Here is a 17,756-nt window from a genome sequence, read left to right as displayed (position 1 = left end):
ACTTCATGATTAAAATTTTTTAGTTAAGTTAGAAAAGGAATTACAATAATTTTTTCCAAACATGATAAATATTATGTTTTCCAGAGTCTGAACTTTAATATCTGGCGGTTTATTTTCATTTTAGCAGTTAAAGTTTCTTCTCTTTTTTTTTAAACAGAAAAAATATGGCTGAATATACTACTATCAGAATTAGTGCCACTAGCCACTACCATGAAGAAAATTACAAAAATATATTTTTCTCTGTATACCATATTTTAGATTATTGTAATTCGCTGAATGAATTATGCCAGCAGATAAGGAAATGTATATGATAAAACTTATCTTGGAAAAACAACTTTGAAAAGTAGCTTACTGAAGGATCTAAAATAACTTTCTAAGTACATTCATACACATCACTGAATACAGCATTGTATATTTAGGTGTGAAATAAATATCACAGCTGTGCTAGAAGTTATGAAGTGAAAGATATATTTTATTATTTGAGGCAGTGAGAAGCAAAGGGGTGTAAGTGGCAAAAGTAAAAATTTGGAGATAACCAGTACAAATGGTAGGTGAACACCTCCTCTGTCTTAGGGCAAGAGATAGTACTAATAGTCATGGTAGGTGCTGCTGTACAGCATGATTTAGAAAAAAAAAATCAATGAAAGCATACATAGGACGTTATCTTTAAAGTCTTTTTAGTCAAAACCTGAAAATTTGCTTCTCACTGCCTCATTTTAACAGTTCTTCTGAAGTTTTTAAAACCAATGTATTTCATATTTTTATTTGATTATTTATCTCTTTATATGTAGGCGGTCCTATGAGTGCAATGTATGCCATAACTGTATTGGAATATTGTTTGATGACTGGTACTGACTGGTGGGACGTTGTGCTGAGCTTAAGACCAGGTACAATTAGATAAAATTCTCATTTGTGTTTTCCAGTTTTGTGTGTTAAATTTTTGTTCAAAAAATTAAAACTGGCTATGAGTAAAAATTGTTCGGTTATACATTTGAAAAAATTAAAGATAATGTTTAGATTCAATAACCTCTCATTTTATCTCTCACTTGGCTGTATCATGCTTTTCTTTTGGCTTCATGAAAATTAAGGGGTGGAAAATCTTTGCTTTATATTTGAGATCACTGAAGTCAGGGCCGGATTTGGAAGCGTAGAGGCCCCGGGACAACGAAGGAGTGGAGGCCCCTAACCAGGGTTCGAAAAGATCATCATATTTTCGAAAATATCCGATACTTTGATATATATTTTGATATATATGTATATATCCGATATTTTCGACCCGTGAAAGTTAGGATATTTTGTAAAAAATTTATTGTGGGGGCCCCTTTGTTGTGGAGGCCCAGGGCAGTAGCCCCGCCTGCTCTCCCTTAAATCCAGCCCTGACTGAAGTGGTGAAAATATTATTATAATATACAAAGTAGCATTCAATGCAAAACTATGCATTTTGTATCGTAGGCCTTGCAAATGAATCAAATTCATTCATCAATTCGTTTGATCGGACTGCTTGCAGAACTTCTGTATGGCATGTCAATCACCAAGGTTTGGTTACCTTGGTTTTACCGAAGTTTTAATTAATAAGTTTTTCAATCAATGCTTGACTGTATACAACCATGGAAGTTTGCGTTGAAGTTTGTAGGAAAGAGAAATTCAGACACTATCTTTGGCCGATTGCTTTTGTTCATGTACACTGCTGCTTCAGAAAAGCAATTCCAACCTTTCCCAATTAGTTCATTCTGATTCATCGTGATACATCCCACCCCTTCTAGAAGTTCAGAAATTAACTCCTTGCTTATATACAAATACAGTGAAGCACCGTTTATACGTTTTTGAAGGGAGTGCATGAAAAAAGCGTACAAACGAAAAAACATGTAATAGGTATAGGTTAATGTGTATTAGACTTTGCAGGGACCAATTTTAAAAATGTATAATTGATAAAAATGCATAAAAGAGAAACGTATAAACGGTGCTTCACTATAACGTATTTTCCTGCGTATTATCCACGGGCAGCCTATAATCCACAGGTCCTAAAATTGGCCTGAAGAAAAAAAGCTTCGTATAATCCGCGAATAATACGATGTAAAAAAAAAAAAAAGTTTGAATTTAACATACCATTTGAGCAACTAGACTAAAAATGTGAAAAGGTTCTTACTTTGAAGGCATAATCAAAATTAATCTAAAGTATAATCTATATATAATGATTTTTCTTGAAATCAAGACTATAGTACGCTAATTACTTGAAAAACAGAGTCAAGACAAAAGAGCAAACGGTCTTATCTTGTGCAAATGGCTTCCTAATTCACTGTAATGTTGATTATTTTACAGGGCCTGAATTGCGTAAGAAGTAGTGATGTGACGGATCGTTAAAAAAGTAGATCCGCGGATACGGATATGGATCCGGATCATTAGTGTCAAGATCCGCGGATACGGATACGGATCTCAAAATGTTTTTGCCCAATTCAACTATCCAAGTGTAAAATTTATTACGGAAGGTATTCCCGTCACTATAATAACACTGTTTCTTCAAAAAATGTCATCTACGGAGAAAATATAATAAAGACTATGATTTACTCTTTGAAGAAATCTCCGTTAAAATTGATGGAGATTTGGAAGGAACGGGGAGTGCAGCATTAATGCTCAGATAGAATGTGAAAAATTATTTCTAACTTGCTCGGTAGATTAGGATACAGGAGCAAGAGTGTAAAGCTGCTACTGGATAGGCTAGAAATAATTTTTCGCATTTTATTTCAGCATAAATGCAGCGCTGAGCCATTCCACCCAAATTACTCCGACCAACCGAATAACAGAGCCGGGAACACCTTTACAAACAGTAAATAGAGACTTTTGTCTCACTTTGTTTTAAGGATGCCAGGAAAAACCAGATTATTAACCAGAAATTAAGAAAAACAGAAACCCCATATCAATAACAAAAATTAATATTAAACTAAAAATAAAAAAAAACATGTCTCATAGGGCCGTTGGCTTCTGAAATGTTACCTTATAATTTAAATAGGGAATAAAACCTATTTTAAACCGAATTTAAGTCTTTTATTCAAATATTTAAAAAATTTCAGAACAGAAAAGATCCGTTTAAGATTCGTCAAAAAAGTAACGGATAGGGATACAGATCTTTATTTTTCCTGGGATATCCGCGGATACGAATATTCGGAACATCACTAGTAAGAAAATCTTCAAGCAACGTAAAATAACCAACATTACAGGCAGGCAGCGAGTAGAAACATGCAAACAATGTAAAATAAACAACATTCAGTCGGCGTACCGTCTTTATCGGTGAATTGGAGCGTTGGTGTTAAGAAAAAAATCAGATAATCCGTGGCAGCGTATAATCCTCACCTCATAAACTTTGCCTTTTTTAACAGATAATCCGTGGATTATACTCAGGAAAATACGGTAATTCATTTAGATTTAAAAGATAATTTTTTTTAAAAAAACTTATTTTATTCATTCAGCATCAGCTATTGCTATTTATTGATTTACTTAATATATATAACACAGGATTATTTATTTCAGGTGTGATTGACAGTATTTGTGAAAAACTAACAGAATCATTCAATAGGCAGCCAGCAGCATCTCAGCAAGGTTGGATATGTAGATTTTTGTCCCTGAAAGGCTCCTTATACAGGTAATATTGTTTCCCCCCTTCAAAGTTGTATGTTTCTCATTCCTTTATTAAATTATAATCATATTTTTATTTATATAGTTATAGATTCATTTGAGGATTTAGAATTGTTAGTTTTTTCTGTTGCTGATGAAATTAGTGTTTGGTATTACACTGCCGTCGGCAGGTGGTATCAGCAGACATGAGTTTTTGGGATATATGAAGAATCACGTTTTGGATTCAATATTAACAAAAAAGAAATATTGGAATCAGACTTTTTTTTTTCAAGCTTTTTTTGGGCAGAAACTAAATAAGCATGCTTGTACAATAAAGTTAGCATATAATAGATGATAAAAATGAAAAACGGAAATATTTGCAGTTACTGCCTTTTAGCTGGCCATGGCTGTACAAGTTATAATACACAATATAGTTATGTCATGTACAGAGGTAAAGTTGTTAGAAAAACATGTTCCTCACCCAACCCTTAAATTCAATGAAATTTTGAAAGGTTTGGATGGTCTCTGCTAGTGTATTTTTTACATTGAGTAGATAGGTGGCAAATCCGCACCTTAGAAAAATGCAGTTTAAATATGGAACATTACAAAACAATGAAAGACAACAGAAGAAAGTCAGGACCCATTTGGTCTCTTGGGTCTTGCCTCCCAGAATGGCTATGCAAAGTTGAAAGTTTTTTTATAACAAATAAAGAGCTCCACTTAACGCAGAAAAAGCAAAGAAAAAAGTTTGTAGTTTTTGGCCTTTTATATTTTATGTTAAATAATCCTTTGTACATAGAATCTTTTAATCCGAAATAATTTCTCAAACTTATGTGTATTTCAAAATTATTTAAGCAATATTTCATATGTATTTTACAGTGTTTTGAACAAGGCGTTTTTGAGGTTTTGGAATTGGTCCACTTGAAATGATAAATTTTACTCAAATTTTATTGTTAAACTTTAATTTTTAATCTTTTATACTAAATATGTGTTTTCTCTTTTGTTAAGATGTTTAAATAATGGTTTGGCTAAAGCTGCTGATTGCCATGCTCTACTTATGTTAAATGCTGTAGCTGCTGCTATGAAGGGTTTGCTTCGTCCAAGAGATTTATCTAGTCAAGACAAAGGACCAGCTGAAAATTTAACTTGTAAGCAATTACATATGATGATTACTTGTATGAATAAGTATTTTTAGCCTACTTTCTGAGTAAAAGTCAAAAAAAGAAGAAAAAATCATGAAAATATGCTTAATGCATCTTTAAAATATTGCTAAAAACAAAAAAAAAAGTTAAAAAATGACTAAACTATCTAAAAATTGGAAAGTAGGGTATTGAAATAGGGAAAATGGGTCTTTCGGTATTTCTGCCCCCCCCCCCCCCCAATAACTTTTGAATAAATTTTCCGATTCAAACAACCCCTTTTTTTGTTTGAAAGATCTTGGCAAAGACACCTCATTCCCATATTTCATTTTTTTATTTGAAATTCTTTTGTTCAATTTTCAACAGTTAAAAAAACTTAACATTAACTCCTACAGGGAAATTCAAGGCTCTTGTTCAATTTTCAACAATTCAAACCCTTAACACTAGCACCTAAGGGAAAAACTAAAAGTAAATATAGATCCTTAACTTAAAGGCAGATTTGCTTCAAACTAACTTTGTTGGAAATAGCTTTTTGTTGACCGAATCCTACAATTTTAGGGCCCTTAACTCGGACTCCTGTATTGAAAAACTAATCGGACTCTGACTCGGACTTCGTAGCTTTGACAGAAATTTAGACTTTAGAGATTATTTTGCTTTTGAGCTGTCCCATTCCTTTCAGGTATATGATCCCATTAATTGTTTAAAACTGCCAAACATGATGCATGCTCGGTACTAGTAGAGCCTCTCCTTTAACAGGAAAGTGAAATGCTAAGAGACCAAAAGAAGCGGCTAAATTGATAAGCTGTGTTTCACTTAGCACTTCCTTCTCCTCTGTGACATTGCAGTATCATAGGGATGCGTCACAGGAGATATTCAGGGGGGGGGGGTATACAAATGAAATTGAGCGACTATTCGTGTGTACAATTGGTGGGGGGAAGGGACTGTAAAAGTTTATAGACTGTCGAAGATTATTCTAAGGTTATTGATATACAGTACAACTTTTTTAATTTAACAATACTCGATTTGACGAGTTCCTCAATTCAATGTTACATTTCACTGGTCCGGATTAAACTGCATTGAAAGCCATGCTCCTCAATTTAACAATAACTTTTTCCAGTCCCTTGACAATTGTTATTAAGGTTATATGTTATTGCTTATGGATGCATTGACTTTAACTGTCCTTCGCTGGTGTTCTGTCTTTGAACTCTATCAGAATAAAGTAATTCACCTTTTGCTAAATATATGTGTAAGGAGGGGGGGCATTATTGTTCTTTCAAAGATATATTTTGTGTTACATGAATATTATTAAGTTTAAGTCTTCTATTAGTTTTCATAAACAGCTTTGTTTATTTATTTATTTTTTTCATATAGCCATTTTAACTAGCAAAAGTGCTGAAACAATAATTCAATTAGACAAAGTTCTACTTCTTCTGGAACACAAGGAATTTACAGTAGAACCTCCAATACTGCAATCACTACAACATTTAACACAGTGGGTAGCAGACTGCGCAATTTTTTTGCTAGCTTCTTTGCCTCATCAAAGTCAAAGTACTCACCCACGTTTTGCCGGAGTAAGTTTTGTTCTCCTTTTATATAATAATTCCTTTTTTGTGGAGTGTTTGCTAAGTAGAATACTAAAGTCATTATAAAAGAAGGTATAATGAAGAGCAATTTCAAAATTTTCAAACATGTTTATTGTGTTTGAGATAAACTTTTGTCATTATTTTTTGGTTTTGAAATCAAGTTAAGCTGTAGAAATCCAAATTATTAAACTGTATTTAACACGATTTGTCCTCGAAAATTTTTGATGATAATAGTTAATACTAACATCGAAATATTTAAGAGATTGGTGTCATTATACTAATTTATTTTTCACTTAAAACATTGCTTCTAGAAATTTTTTAAATTGATTATTTTAAGTATGTTGCTGCAAAAAAGGGTACCTCCAAGTCCAATTTTTCCACGTAAGATTTTTTTTTTTGCAGGTTTTTTTGCTTTATAATGTGATAGTATGCACCAAAAAGTATCAAATAATGAAGAAAAACAACTTTTGAAAATCCATTAAGCTGATTTTGACACTCATTGCCCAATTTTGAACATTTTGCATTCATTTAAATCAAAAATAGTTTTTAAAAAAAATCCACTGTATTGCAATTAAATTTTCTTCTGGACAAATGCAATTTCTTATTTGCTGTTCCAAAAAAAAAAGAAAGAAAAGAAAATCTTTATTTGTTAATTGCAGAGCCAAGAAAAATGACTTATTACATTGGCCCCCTCCCGGTTACTGTAATTTCAATTCTACAATTTTTGATATGAAGTAATAATAAATACCATTGTTAATCACTCTCAATTTGGTTACCATTTTTTTTATTTTGATTTCAGGATTGAATTATTTTTTATTTTTGGACTAAATTTCAGTAAGATAGTTTAGGATGTGGGAAATTTTTTTGTTGAGTAAGCTCACAGTTTTTTTTACATACGGGTCATTCCACGTCAAATCAACCACAAAAATGGGATTTTAACACCCACCGTCTCAGAATTTGATCAAACTTGGTATACTTCATCCCTTTATGGTTACAAGCAACCCTCTAATTTTTTTTTTCTTTCAGTATCAATGCGTTTTGATTTTATAGCCTTTTGAAATTTGGCGATTTTACATTTTATGTCATTTTTGAGACACTCAAACTGAGATGATGTTGTTTACGAAAAAATTTATTTCTTGGTAGCTAATGCTATAATCTTTTTCAAAATTTTTACACAAAATAGAAAGACTTTGAACATGTTGATAAAATTTATCTTTAAAATCTTAGTTTGCAAAAAAAAAATTTAAAAAAATTAGAAAATTGAACATTTTAAATTAAAAAAAAAATGTTGGCAAAAATCTGAATTTCAACAAGAGGGTCAGTTTTAAAAATCATGATTTTTTTAAAAATGATCATGAATATGTACTCTAACTTATCCAATGAAAAACATTAGGGGACTTTAAGGGATTCTGCCCCCCCCCCCCCCTCTTCACTTTCTGGAAAAAAAAGCGTAAAACATCATACAATCTCTTCCATATTCTTAAAAACAGAATTGTCAACAGTTATTATAAAAATTGAAATACAATGTGTTGAACATAGAACTCAAATATTTTTTAAAAAAAATTCAATTTTCTATTTTATTTGAAATAGTTTAAAATAAGTCAAATCAACCACAAAAATGAGATTTTAACACCTACCATCTCGGATTTTGATGAAACTTAGTATACTTCCTTATTTTGTGGTTAAAAGCAACCCTTTAGTGTCTTTTGTTTCAATCTTAATGTAATTTAAATTTGTAGACTTCTGAAATTTTTCGATTTTGCGTTTTTTTTTTTTTTGTCATTTTCAAAGACACTTAACTGAGCTGTTGTTAATGAGAAAAAATGTTTCTCAGCAACTAATGATATTACCTTCTTAAAAATTTTCACAAAAAATGTTAAGACTTTGAATATTTTTATAAAAAATATTATAATTATCTTAATTTATACTAAACATTTTAAAAAAATCAGAAAGTTAAACATTTTGATTTTTTTTTGGTCAAAAAAAACCATTGTCGAAATTTAAAATTTTTAACATCAGGGTCAGTTTTAAAAATCATGATTTAAAGAAAAAGTGATCATAAGTATGTGCTCTAACTTTTCCTATGAAAAAAGTTATGGGTCTTTTAGGGATTCTGTCCCCTCCCCCCTAGAAACAACGAAAGCATAATAGAAAAAGGCTCTTCCACATCTTTGAAACAAGAGCTCCCAGCAATTATTTAAAAAATTTAAATATTAAGTGTGTTAAATATTGAACTCAAACATATTAATTTAATATTCAAGCTTTTTTTTACTTGAAATAGTTAAAAATTGTTTAAAATATAGACATTCTGAAGATAAGATATCATGAAATTCAAAAGTTGCAGACAACAATATCTGCATACAAATTACTGCATTTTAGTCCAGACAACTTGAAACAAAAGTAAAGTCTTAACACCAATTCATAATCATGCAGTTTCTAGTACTTTCAGGATCCCTCCCCCCCCTTACGTTTGAGAAAAATTGCTATCGTGGAACTGTTTTTCCATTATAGTTTTACTGCTGTACAACAACAAATTCATCCTTTTAACTTCTTGAAATTACACTTAACACCTCTTAAAAATCAATGGCCTGATTGTTTAGTAATAATATGTTCTAAATAAAATAAATTATCTTTCCCCCTCCCCTCATAGCAAATGAAGAAATAAATTAGTATTTATGCACCTCTCGTATTCAGTGGATTTTGATATTTTTTTAATGACAATTGGAAAACATTATTTGCATGGAATTTTTTTTTGTCCAGATCCCCCCCCCCCCCAGCTTAATGACATAACTCGCAACTTTTCCTCAACTTACTGGGGTTCTAAAATTTTAATTCCTAAAAATATTCTGTCTGTATCACTTATACTTATTAATGCTTAACATTCACATTATGAAAATTAATTCCAGTAAATGAATTTTCTATTCTTTTTGTTTTCTTTCTTTGAAAAAATCTGGTTTGCTAATTCTGCATTAGCTACCAGTTTGTTTGGCACTCTTGGTTCCCTTAAGAGATTTTTCGCCTCCAGCTCATTCCTATTCCGTGCTGATGAGTGCTAAAAAGCACGAAACTGCAGTCCTCGGATGGAATAACTGAGCTGGTGATGTATTTTAAGTAATAAATGTAATGTATGTGTCAAATAACGAATAAAATATTAAGGGTCTTACTTCCCCCCCTTCCCCCCAACGCATTTTCTCTTGACAGCTTTCAGGTATTCTTCAAGGACTTGCAATCACCCCAGAAACCTGTCTAGGGCTTTTCTATAACGATACGGCAGCTAAAAATGCTTTTATATAATCTTTTCCAAGAAAAAAATCACAAGAAGGTCTTTTTTACAAAAATAAAGAAAATTCACAAAAATATTTTGGTTTTTCACAAAAATAAAGAAAATTCACAAAAATATTTTGCATTTTCACAAAATGGGGACCCAAAAAATAAAACCTGGATCGACCCCTGGGTTTATAAATCATTTGTACAAAATAACAATTGGCTTAAAAGAACATACTGCCCTTGATAAAACTAATGCAGCAGTTGAAAGAGGTATCAAGAAAAAGAAAGGGTCTTTTAAATAAAAAGTAGTTAACAATCTCACAGTCATAATATAAGCAACTAACTATAAACGTAAACCATACAGCTTGCTGATCAGCTGTCATCTAATACCAGCTGTTCCTTTATGGGAGCTAGTAAAGCAACCATTAAGTTAGGGAGGTGACAGGCGAATATATTAAAAAGAAAACAAAACATCTAAAAAAATTACTAGTGAAGTGTAAAATAAAAATGCCTGCCATTTGTACAAATGCCAGGTTATTAGGATCCATTTATGATCATAGAAATACTCAAGATAACAAAACACACTTTTAGGGTCAAATGATATTGTTGCAAAGCCTTAATTGTAAACATTTTGGCCAATGGTAACCATTTTAAACTCATACCCAATAAATTGTTATGTTAAACCAAAACTTTTCTGGGTTATTCCATTGGATCAGAGATAAACAAATCCAAGTTTCAGTTTGATATTGCATTAGATTAATGAAACAAGTTAAAAGCTCTGAGCTGGTATTTATAGGATTTTTAACACTTTGGATAAATTGCCTAATTATAAATTAGAATTAGATGAAAAGTTTTAAATTCTATGTTGCCCTAAGTTTAACAATAAAGTATGCATAAACTGTTGTAGAAAAATTTCGAATTTCGCGATATTATCTTATTTTTATTGTTTATTATTAATTAATTTAATTAATTATTTTCAATTCAAAAAACCTTGAGTATTTAAATGTTTACATTTAAGTTCAAACACCAATGTATTTCAATATTTAAATTTTCTTTAATGTGAATATTATCTTAGTTTGTAATATTGCAATCAACTTTTTTTCATTTATCAAAACAGGGGGCAGAGCAGGGGGGGGGGAGAATCCCTCAAAGTTCCCTAAAGATTTTCATTTTATGTGTTAGCACACATGTTAATGATCATTAAAAAATATATATAAATGATTTTAATTTAGACCCTCATGCCAAAATTTTGACTATCATTTTTTTTGTTGAAATTTTTTTTAATTTTTCAGTTTGTTAATTTTTTTAAATAGCTAAATACAATTTAGAATTTCAACATATTTGTTTCTGAAATACTTGAAATCTTAATATATAATATAAAAATTTTCAAAATTTTTTTATCTTTAGTTGAGAAATAAATTTTTTTTGCAAACAGCTGCTGTTCATTCTCAGAGAACTGTAAATGACAACTAACGCAAAATCGCAAAACTTTGAAGGGTCAAAAAATAAAAACTAATTTTAATAGAGAAGAAATACTTTAGGAGGTGACTTAGGACTATGAAAAGAAGAAGTATACAAAGTTTCATTGAAATCTGAGATGGTGGGTGTTGGGGTGTGGTTGAACTGACATGGAATGACCCATACCTTAGTAAAAAGTCTAAAATGCATTTATTTGACATTGTGTCTCTATGGTAGTAGTGTCTTAGGCATAAATTAATGCTTCTATTGTTTTTTAAAGCGTCTTCTGTGGCATCTCCTTTCCAGTTATCCTTTATGGAACTGAAACTTTAATCATTTCCCACATATATCAAAACTAAACTGCAAAAGATTCTTGTTAGGTATTGATTTAAAATCTACATCTCATTTTGCTTTCATTCTTTAAACTTTAAATTTTTTGTACCTTCTTTCCTCATCTGTATACTTGTCTTTGGAAATACGGTCGAACTTCCTCAGATCAAAAATTCCTATATATAGAACTTCCAGCAAATTTCCATGATTTTTACCTAGAAAAATTGTTTTTATATCAAAAAAATCTATATATATATATTGAAGTTTTTTCAACACATTGGGAGATTTTATTCCACTGTTTGCCTCACAAAAAATGAAGGTTAGGGGAATAAAGAAATTTAGGGAAGCTCACTGGGGGAACCTCATAAGTAAGTTAGGGTTAAGGGGTGGGCAGATAAGTCGGTGTTCCATTCTTGAGTTCTTAAATTCGCTCAAATTTATTTCATTTTTGTTGTAACTATAATAAGATTAAAATTAGTTTTTCTGAATAATATGCCATCATGTTGTCAGAAAACCTTGATACATATTACATTTTTATACATTTTTCATTGTTGTCTTACCTTTTGACCTAAATATGTAACATTATTATTTAAAGTATTTTTTAATCTTTCGGAACATAGGCTGGTTTAATTACTGACCCAAAAGCTCTAAACACTTTACGAGAATTGCTGGTGATAATTAGAATATGGAGTTTTCTGAATGAAAGCTGTCTTCCAGTATTTACAAAAATGTCAGGTGAGAATAATCTGTACCTATAAACCTAATGCAGACACATGTTTAATTCAAAAAGTTTAAAACAATTGATGCTGATTTAAAATTTATGTATTCCATAATTGTGGAACTAAAAAAATTCCTTTAGTGTATTTGTTCAATAATTATAAAAATGTATATATATATATGATCAGTATTGGCTGTATAGTCAATGCTGCAGCCCAGGAAAATCTGACTATGATATTGAATTCCTCATAAATCAGGTGCAGATTGTCCATGTATTGAAAAAATCAGATTATCCAGTTGTTGCAGTTTTTTTTTTTTTTAATTACACTTAAAATACTTCTAAAATGAATATTGTATATACTCATGTATAGGTTGAGAAATTTATTTTTAAAAATGAGGTTTAAAGTTAGAGGGTCAACTTATTCAAGGGGCAGAATTTCCAAAAATTTTCCTAGACTTTTTCTTAGAAAAAGCACTTGAAAACATGAACATTTTCCCGATTTAAGTCCATCCATTTTAAGCAGATGCTAAAGAAATAAATGCTTAAACATTCTGCTATGATTTTAAATGGTTGGTCCGTGAAGGAAAGAATAAATAATTATAGTACAAATAATGGCCAACTACATGAAAAATGCGGGTATCGCCGTATTTGAGAATGACGAAATCTCGATTTTAAAAGTGAATCCTTTTGGTGCAAAAGAATAAAAATCGGACGTTTTTAAACATAAAAATGTTCATTACATTTCATTTTCTTCTTTTTTATAACGTTTAAATTCAAAATTAGTTTCAAAAACGCTCCCGTTTTTTCCAAAAGTAGGGACTTGACTTATACGTGGGTTTTCGATTTTTCTCCTAAAAGTAGGGGGGTCGACAAATGATGATCAACTATCAAGAATTTGTTCTGATAACTTTATTTTACCAAGCATTTATGCATGCCTTCAGAAATACTCTGCTTCATTAATTTTATTTAAAAAAAAAAGCCTGAAATCTTTTATCTGTCCAGTTCTTTAGAGCAGAATATCGTTTTCTGCACTTTTTTTTTTTCAAAACAGTTTTATGTGTATGTTTAAACTTTTTGTTACATATTCCACTCTCCTGCCTGTTTTTGTATGTAAAACATTTCTAAAATAATTAAGGAAAGAAACAAAAGTAATCCTTTGCTTAAAATGAAGAGAGTCCCTTATTATTCATTTTGAAAACAGCTTCAATTGAATATGAATTTTCACCATAATCAGCTATCTATTTAATGAATAAATCTTTCATAATTATTGTCAGAGTGAATTTATCCCTCCTTTAACAAAATGCTTCTATCAAACTCAAATAAAAAGTAATTTAAAATAGTAAAGTAATGCATATGAATTGAAATCAGAAATTGTTACTAATCATGAAGTAAGCAAACATATCAGGTTTACATATTCTACATATAAAATCATTCTGTTGTGTAGTCTTTCAATAAAATATTCCTTTGAGTGAAAGATTTTCTTTTTCTCTCTAGATAACTTAGATATTCTTTCGCTTCTCTTCAAACTACTGACTAAACTTCTTCTTACACATGGATCAGAACCAGATGATGTATTACTTGGTAACTATGCTCGTTATGTTTTGTAGAGTAAATCTGAAAGTGGAAAACTAAACTATTGTCATGTACAGTTTATATTTGGATTGCAGCTACAGTTTTATTTATTTCTTCCCCCAGATGAATGTAGCTTACTTCCCAATCAAGTACTTGTTCCTACCATAGAACTTGGTACCCAAGCCTTAGGTAATTAAATTTAGTGTTGTTTGTTATGTAAATTGATTTGCATATGATATATGTTAGTGTTCAGTGTATTCACTATAATTTTTCATAAGATGTATTTTCAGAGTTCAGTTAGTTTTGATAGATATATTTAGCTTTGAGAACTAAGCTAACCTCAAACAAATCAGTTCGTTTCAGAGATGAAAGAATGGTTAGGAAAATATATTTCAGTTAAAATATTATGAATTGTTTTAAGGACAAAAGTGCAGTAAAATCCTGATTATCCACATCACAAGTCGAAATTCAAGGAAATGTATTTTTGCAGCAAGAAACAAAAACCAAAAGTTGAATTTTTTCAAAAAAATTGTAAATTTATAGTTGTTTTTGTTCCATTTTTTGCACTTTCTTTATCACTCTTATACCTGCTCTTTATTAAAGTTAAGTTTAATTGATCATAAATTACAAAGCATATTTACTGTACTGTATATATTTTAACTCTTTGTATGAAGTTTTATGAATTTATACTGTTAAGTTTTTGTGCAAGAACAATTTTTACCTTATTTGCTCCTCACTTTATGCCTTTTTGGGGGATTATTCAGGACTTTCATTATCCATGGTACCCGTGCCACCCGATTCTGCAGATAATTGGAAGTTAACTGCATTTAAGTAATTTGATTTGCTTATTTCCTATTCTACCAATTAAATCTTGTTCAAGTTTTAAATCTCCCAGCATGAAATTCATTCAGTAATTATCTTACTATATGTATTTCTTCTGTGCTTATGTTTGTAGTTATAAGGCTTTTAAACAGATGGACTGAATTTAATCAAAATTTTTGTGTAATTAAGTTGATATGGGAATGGTTTAGAGTGGCGATGGATCGAATCGGAAACATTTTTGTTAACTAATTAATGAATCTGAACATTGAATGGTTATATCTCCTAAATGATTAATATTTATTTTAACCTACTGTAGAGAGAGAACTGAAATAAATATTTAACCCGTTGCCAAAGGGCAATAAGAAAGCCAGCTCTACTTTTTTTCATGAAATTTCCTACTGTGATATGTCAATTGAGAATAGATAAAACATAGAGAGAGAGAGAGTGAAGCATTTCTTGAAAGCAACGATTTTAGGTCCCATGATATATTTTAAAGTAAAGTACTGGAAGAAATCGGGGTTTCTTTCAGTAGGTTCACGCAAAACGTGTCTTCTGACGTCGTAGTTGAACCATGTGATTGGATCGGTGCTTTAGGTTTTCCTAACGAAATGATCAGAAAAACCGTACCTAGCAACATTTGTTTCTCGGCTCAAATCCATCTGAGGTTTGGCACCAATGGCAAGAATACTTTAAGGATTATAAAACTAATCAGTAATATTATTAAAGGAAAAGTTGGCAGAATTTAAAGACAAAACAAATTTTATTTTTGTTCAGATAATTTACAACAGGGTAGTTCTGTACACAAACGAGCAGTGCAGTGGAAGATTTTTATCTTTGGTGGTAAGAACAAATTAGGCAATATATGAAGTTTTAAAAGTTTTTGTTCAAAAGATCGGACCGCTAATTGGTGGAAGTTTGCTTCGCTCACTAATCGACTGGATTACAGGAACATGGTGGCTTGGGGACTTTGGCCATAAACAGTAGAGTTGCATGATTATTTGTTTAAATTTTAAGCTACTGTTTATTTCATTCATTGCATTTTTTGTTTATTTTATTGGCGAAATATTTTAAATTGCAAAGAATTGTATTAGGTTTTTAAAGAATGTATAGTCATTTTAGTTGGAAGAATGTTTATTTTACCTCAGGAGGGGGGGGGGAGTGATTTTTGCTTATTAAGGGAACTGTTTTTACCTTTATCTTTTTTTTTAACGATAGCTTTTCAATTGCTTTACTCTTTTTCACATGTGGGACGTTGCAGCAGGATTTCCCATTTGTTTTAGATGGGTAGTTAGTTTTTAACACTTATTATCAGAGAGCGATTTTTATCCTTTGAAGGAGCAAACCATGCAATCTATGAAGATCTTTCAAGTTACGCAAGAAAAAATAGTTAATAAAACCACTGCTCAATGGGCATTAGATAAATCAAGTTGTAATAAATATATGAATTCTGACACCAAGCAGCTTAAAACATTTTCTTTTTACTTATTTTTGTCAACAAAACGGTTCAAACACTTGATAGTTTATTTAAATTTTTCAACTTTTCAATTTACAAAGTTTTAACAGAACAACGTCTGTCGGTCCTCTATTCATATATATATATATATATATATATATATATATATATATATATATATATATATATATATATATATATATATATATATATATATATATTGTCCTCTTTTGTGACAACTCCATAACTTTGTCAATGATAATTCATCAAACTACATGTGTCTAATATCATTTTGAAGATTTTTGTTCACCGCTTTCGGCAAAAAATAAATAGAAATCACACAGTGTATTGATTTTTCCAAAAAATCGGTTTATTCTGTTTTTTGTTTAACCTTTCTTTAATGGTATAGCTCTGCAAGTGAGGCTGTGTGGCTCAAGTGGTTAAAGGGTTGTGCTAAAAACACGAACATCTTGGGTTCTTGTGAATTTTTTTGTCTTTGAAGGACTTTTTTCTTGGGTTGATCTTAATCCAAAATTTTGAGAATATATATTCCTAACTCACTGCAGGATTCTGTTCGCTGCCTACATGCATACTGTTGCATTAAAATCAAAAAAGGAAAGGTAAATTATAAGATTTTTTTTGGTGCTTCCTTAATCTTTCAGAAAACACAAAAGTAAGGCATCATTTTATTTACTTTTTCACCGCCATTGGCGAAAAATAAACTATTTACACTGTAACTGTTTTTCAAAAAATTACCATTTAAAAAATTGCATTTTTGAATTACAGCTGTCAAGTGCAAATGCTTTGCATGGGTCAGCTAGTAAATTATAATTTCCATAAAACTTACACTGTAAGAGTATTCATATTTATTTGCAATTTTGTTGGTTATGTATTGAAACAGTTGCTTTTATCCCTTATGTATACTTGATATATATGTACCTCAGAGATGTTAGAAAGACGTAAGTCATATTATGATAATTTTACAGGAGAGAGGAAAACCTTTTTTCTGGTCCATGCAAAGGATGGGACATGTGCTCTTTTTACCCTGGTAAAAAAATTGAAAAGGATTTTTTTTTCTTTTAAGAATTCTGTTCACATGGTTCGATGCGGAATAGGCTTCTTACATCAATCTGGCACAGATCTACAGAAAAAAGCTCACTAGTTTAGTCACAGGTTTTATTTTTTACATGCAATCTCTTCATGGTTACAAAGAACTAAAATTAAGCTTATTTAGGCTTTAGATGCATGAAGGAGTGTTAGGGGCTTTATAGGTTTTTTTTTTAAATTTTTTTTTTGTTATTTAATCTTTCCTCTGTTATAAATCACTGTTGATGTTTTAAAATATATTATTTTTGCTAAACATACTTTTATTATAAATTTAAAATAACTTTATTATTATATATTTTTCAATTTAGGTGTTGCAAGCCCAGCTCTTTTCATGAATTCACTGCCACTGCAATTTGAATATCATTCTCAACCTGAATTTTTAAGATATAATAGCAAGGTCTATACCATCGAAGGAACTATTCCTCAATCGCATAAAACTGATATAGTGAGGCATGTTAGTCTTGGGAAAAATCCATCTCTTGTGCGACAATGTACTAGGTATTTCATATTTTATTTTTACCACATGTTCAATGACTGTACTATTTAATACTTGGCATTGATTGAAAGTTGCAAATTAAATGCAAATCAAATAATGCTTCTTCCATATACCATACTAAAATTTAGCAAATCTTTTAATCAGACCTATCACCATTTGAAATCTTTTAGAAATGTCAAGGAAATCCTCTTTTTAGAAAGAT

The 17,756-nt window shown here is 30.6% G+C and overlaps 1 protein-coding gene across 1 annotated transcript in view; it reads left to right on the top strand.

Annotated features, from left to right (window-relative positions):
• LOC129222081 (mediator of RNA polymerase II transcription subunit 16-like) overlaps positions 1 to 17,756 on the top strand; it is a 57,969-nt gene that overhangs the window by 36,497 nt on the left and 3,716 nt on the right. The window contains exons 14-21 of the mRNA XM_054856510.1: positions 792 to 887; positions 3,526 to 3,637; positions 4,618 to 4,757; positions 6,120 to 6,319; positions 12,007 to 12,121; positions 13,599 to 13,685; positions 13,800 to 13,865; positions 17,367 to 17,556. Coding sequence (XP_054712485.1) covers positions 792 to 887; positions 3,526 to 3,637; positions 4,618 to 4,757; positions 6,120 to 6,319; positions 12,007 to 12,121; positions 13,599 to 13,685; positions 13,800 to 13,865; positions 17,367 to 17,556 — 1,006 coding nt within the window. The remainder of the gene's footprint in view (positions 1 to 791; positions 888 to 3,525; positions 3,638 to 4,617; positions 4,758 to 6,119; positions 6,320 to 12,006; positions 12,122 to 13,598; positions 13,686 to 13,799; positions 13,866 to 17,366; positions 17,557 to 17,756) is intronic.

The sequence above is a fragment of the Uloborus diversus genome, chromosome 5, assembly GCF_026930045.1.
Source record: "Uloborus diversus isolate 005 chromosome 5, Udiv.v.3.1, whole genome shotgun sequence".
NCBI classification, from domain to species: Eukaryota; Metazoa; Arthropoda; class Arachnida; order Araneae; family Uloboridae; genus Uloborus; species Uloborus diversus.
Note: the sequence above shows the minus strand (reverse complement) of the source record. Positions and strands in the feature narration are given on the sequence as shown.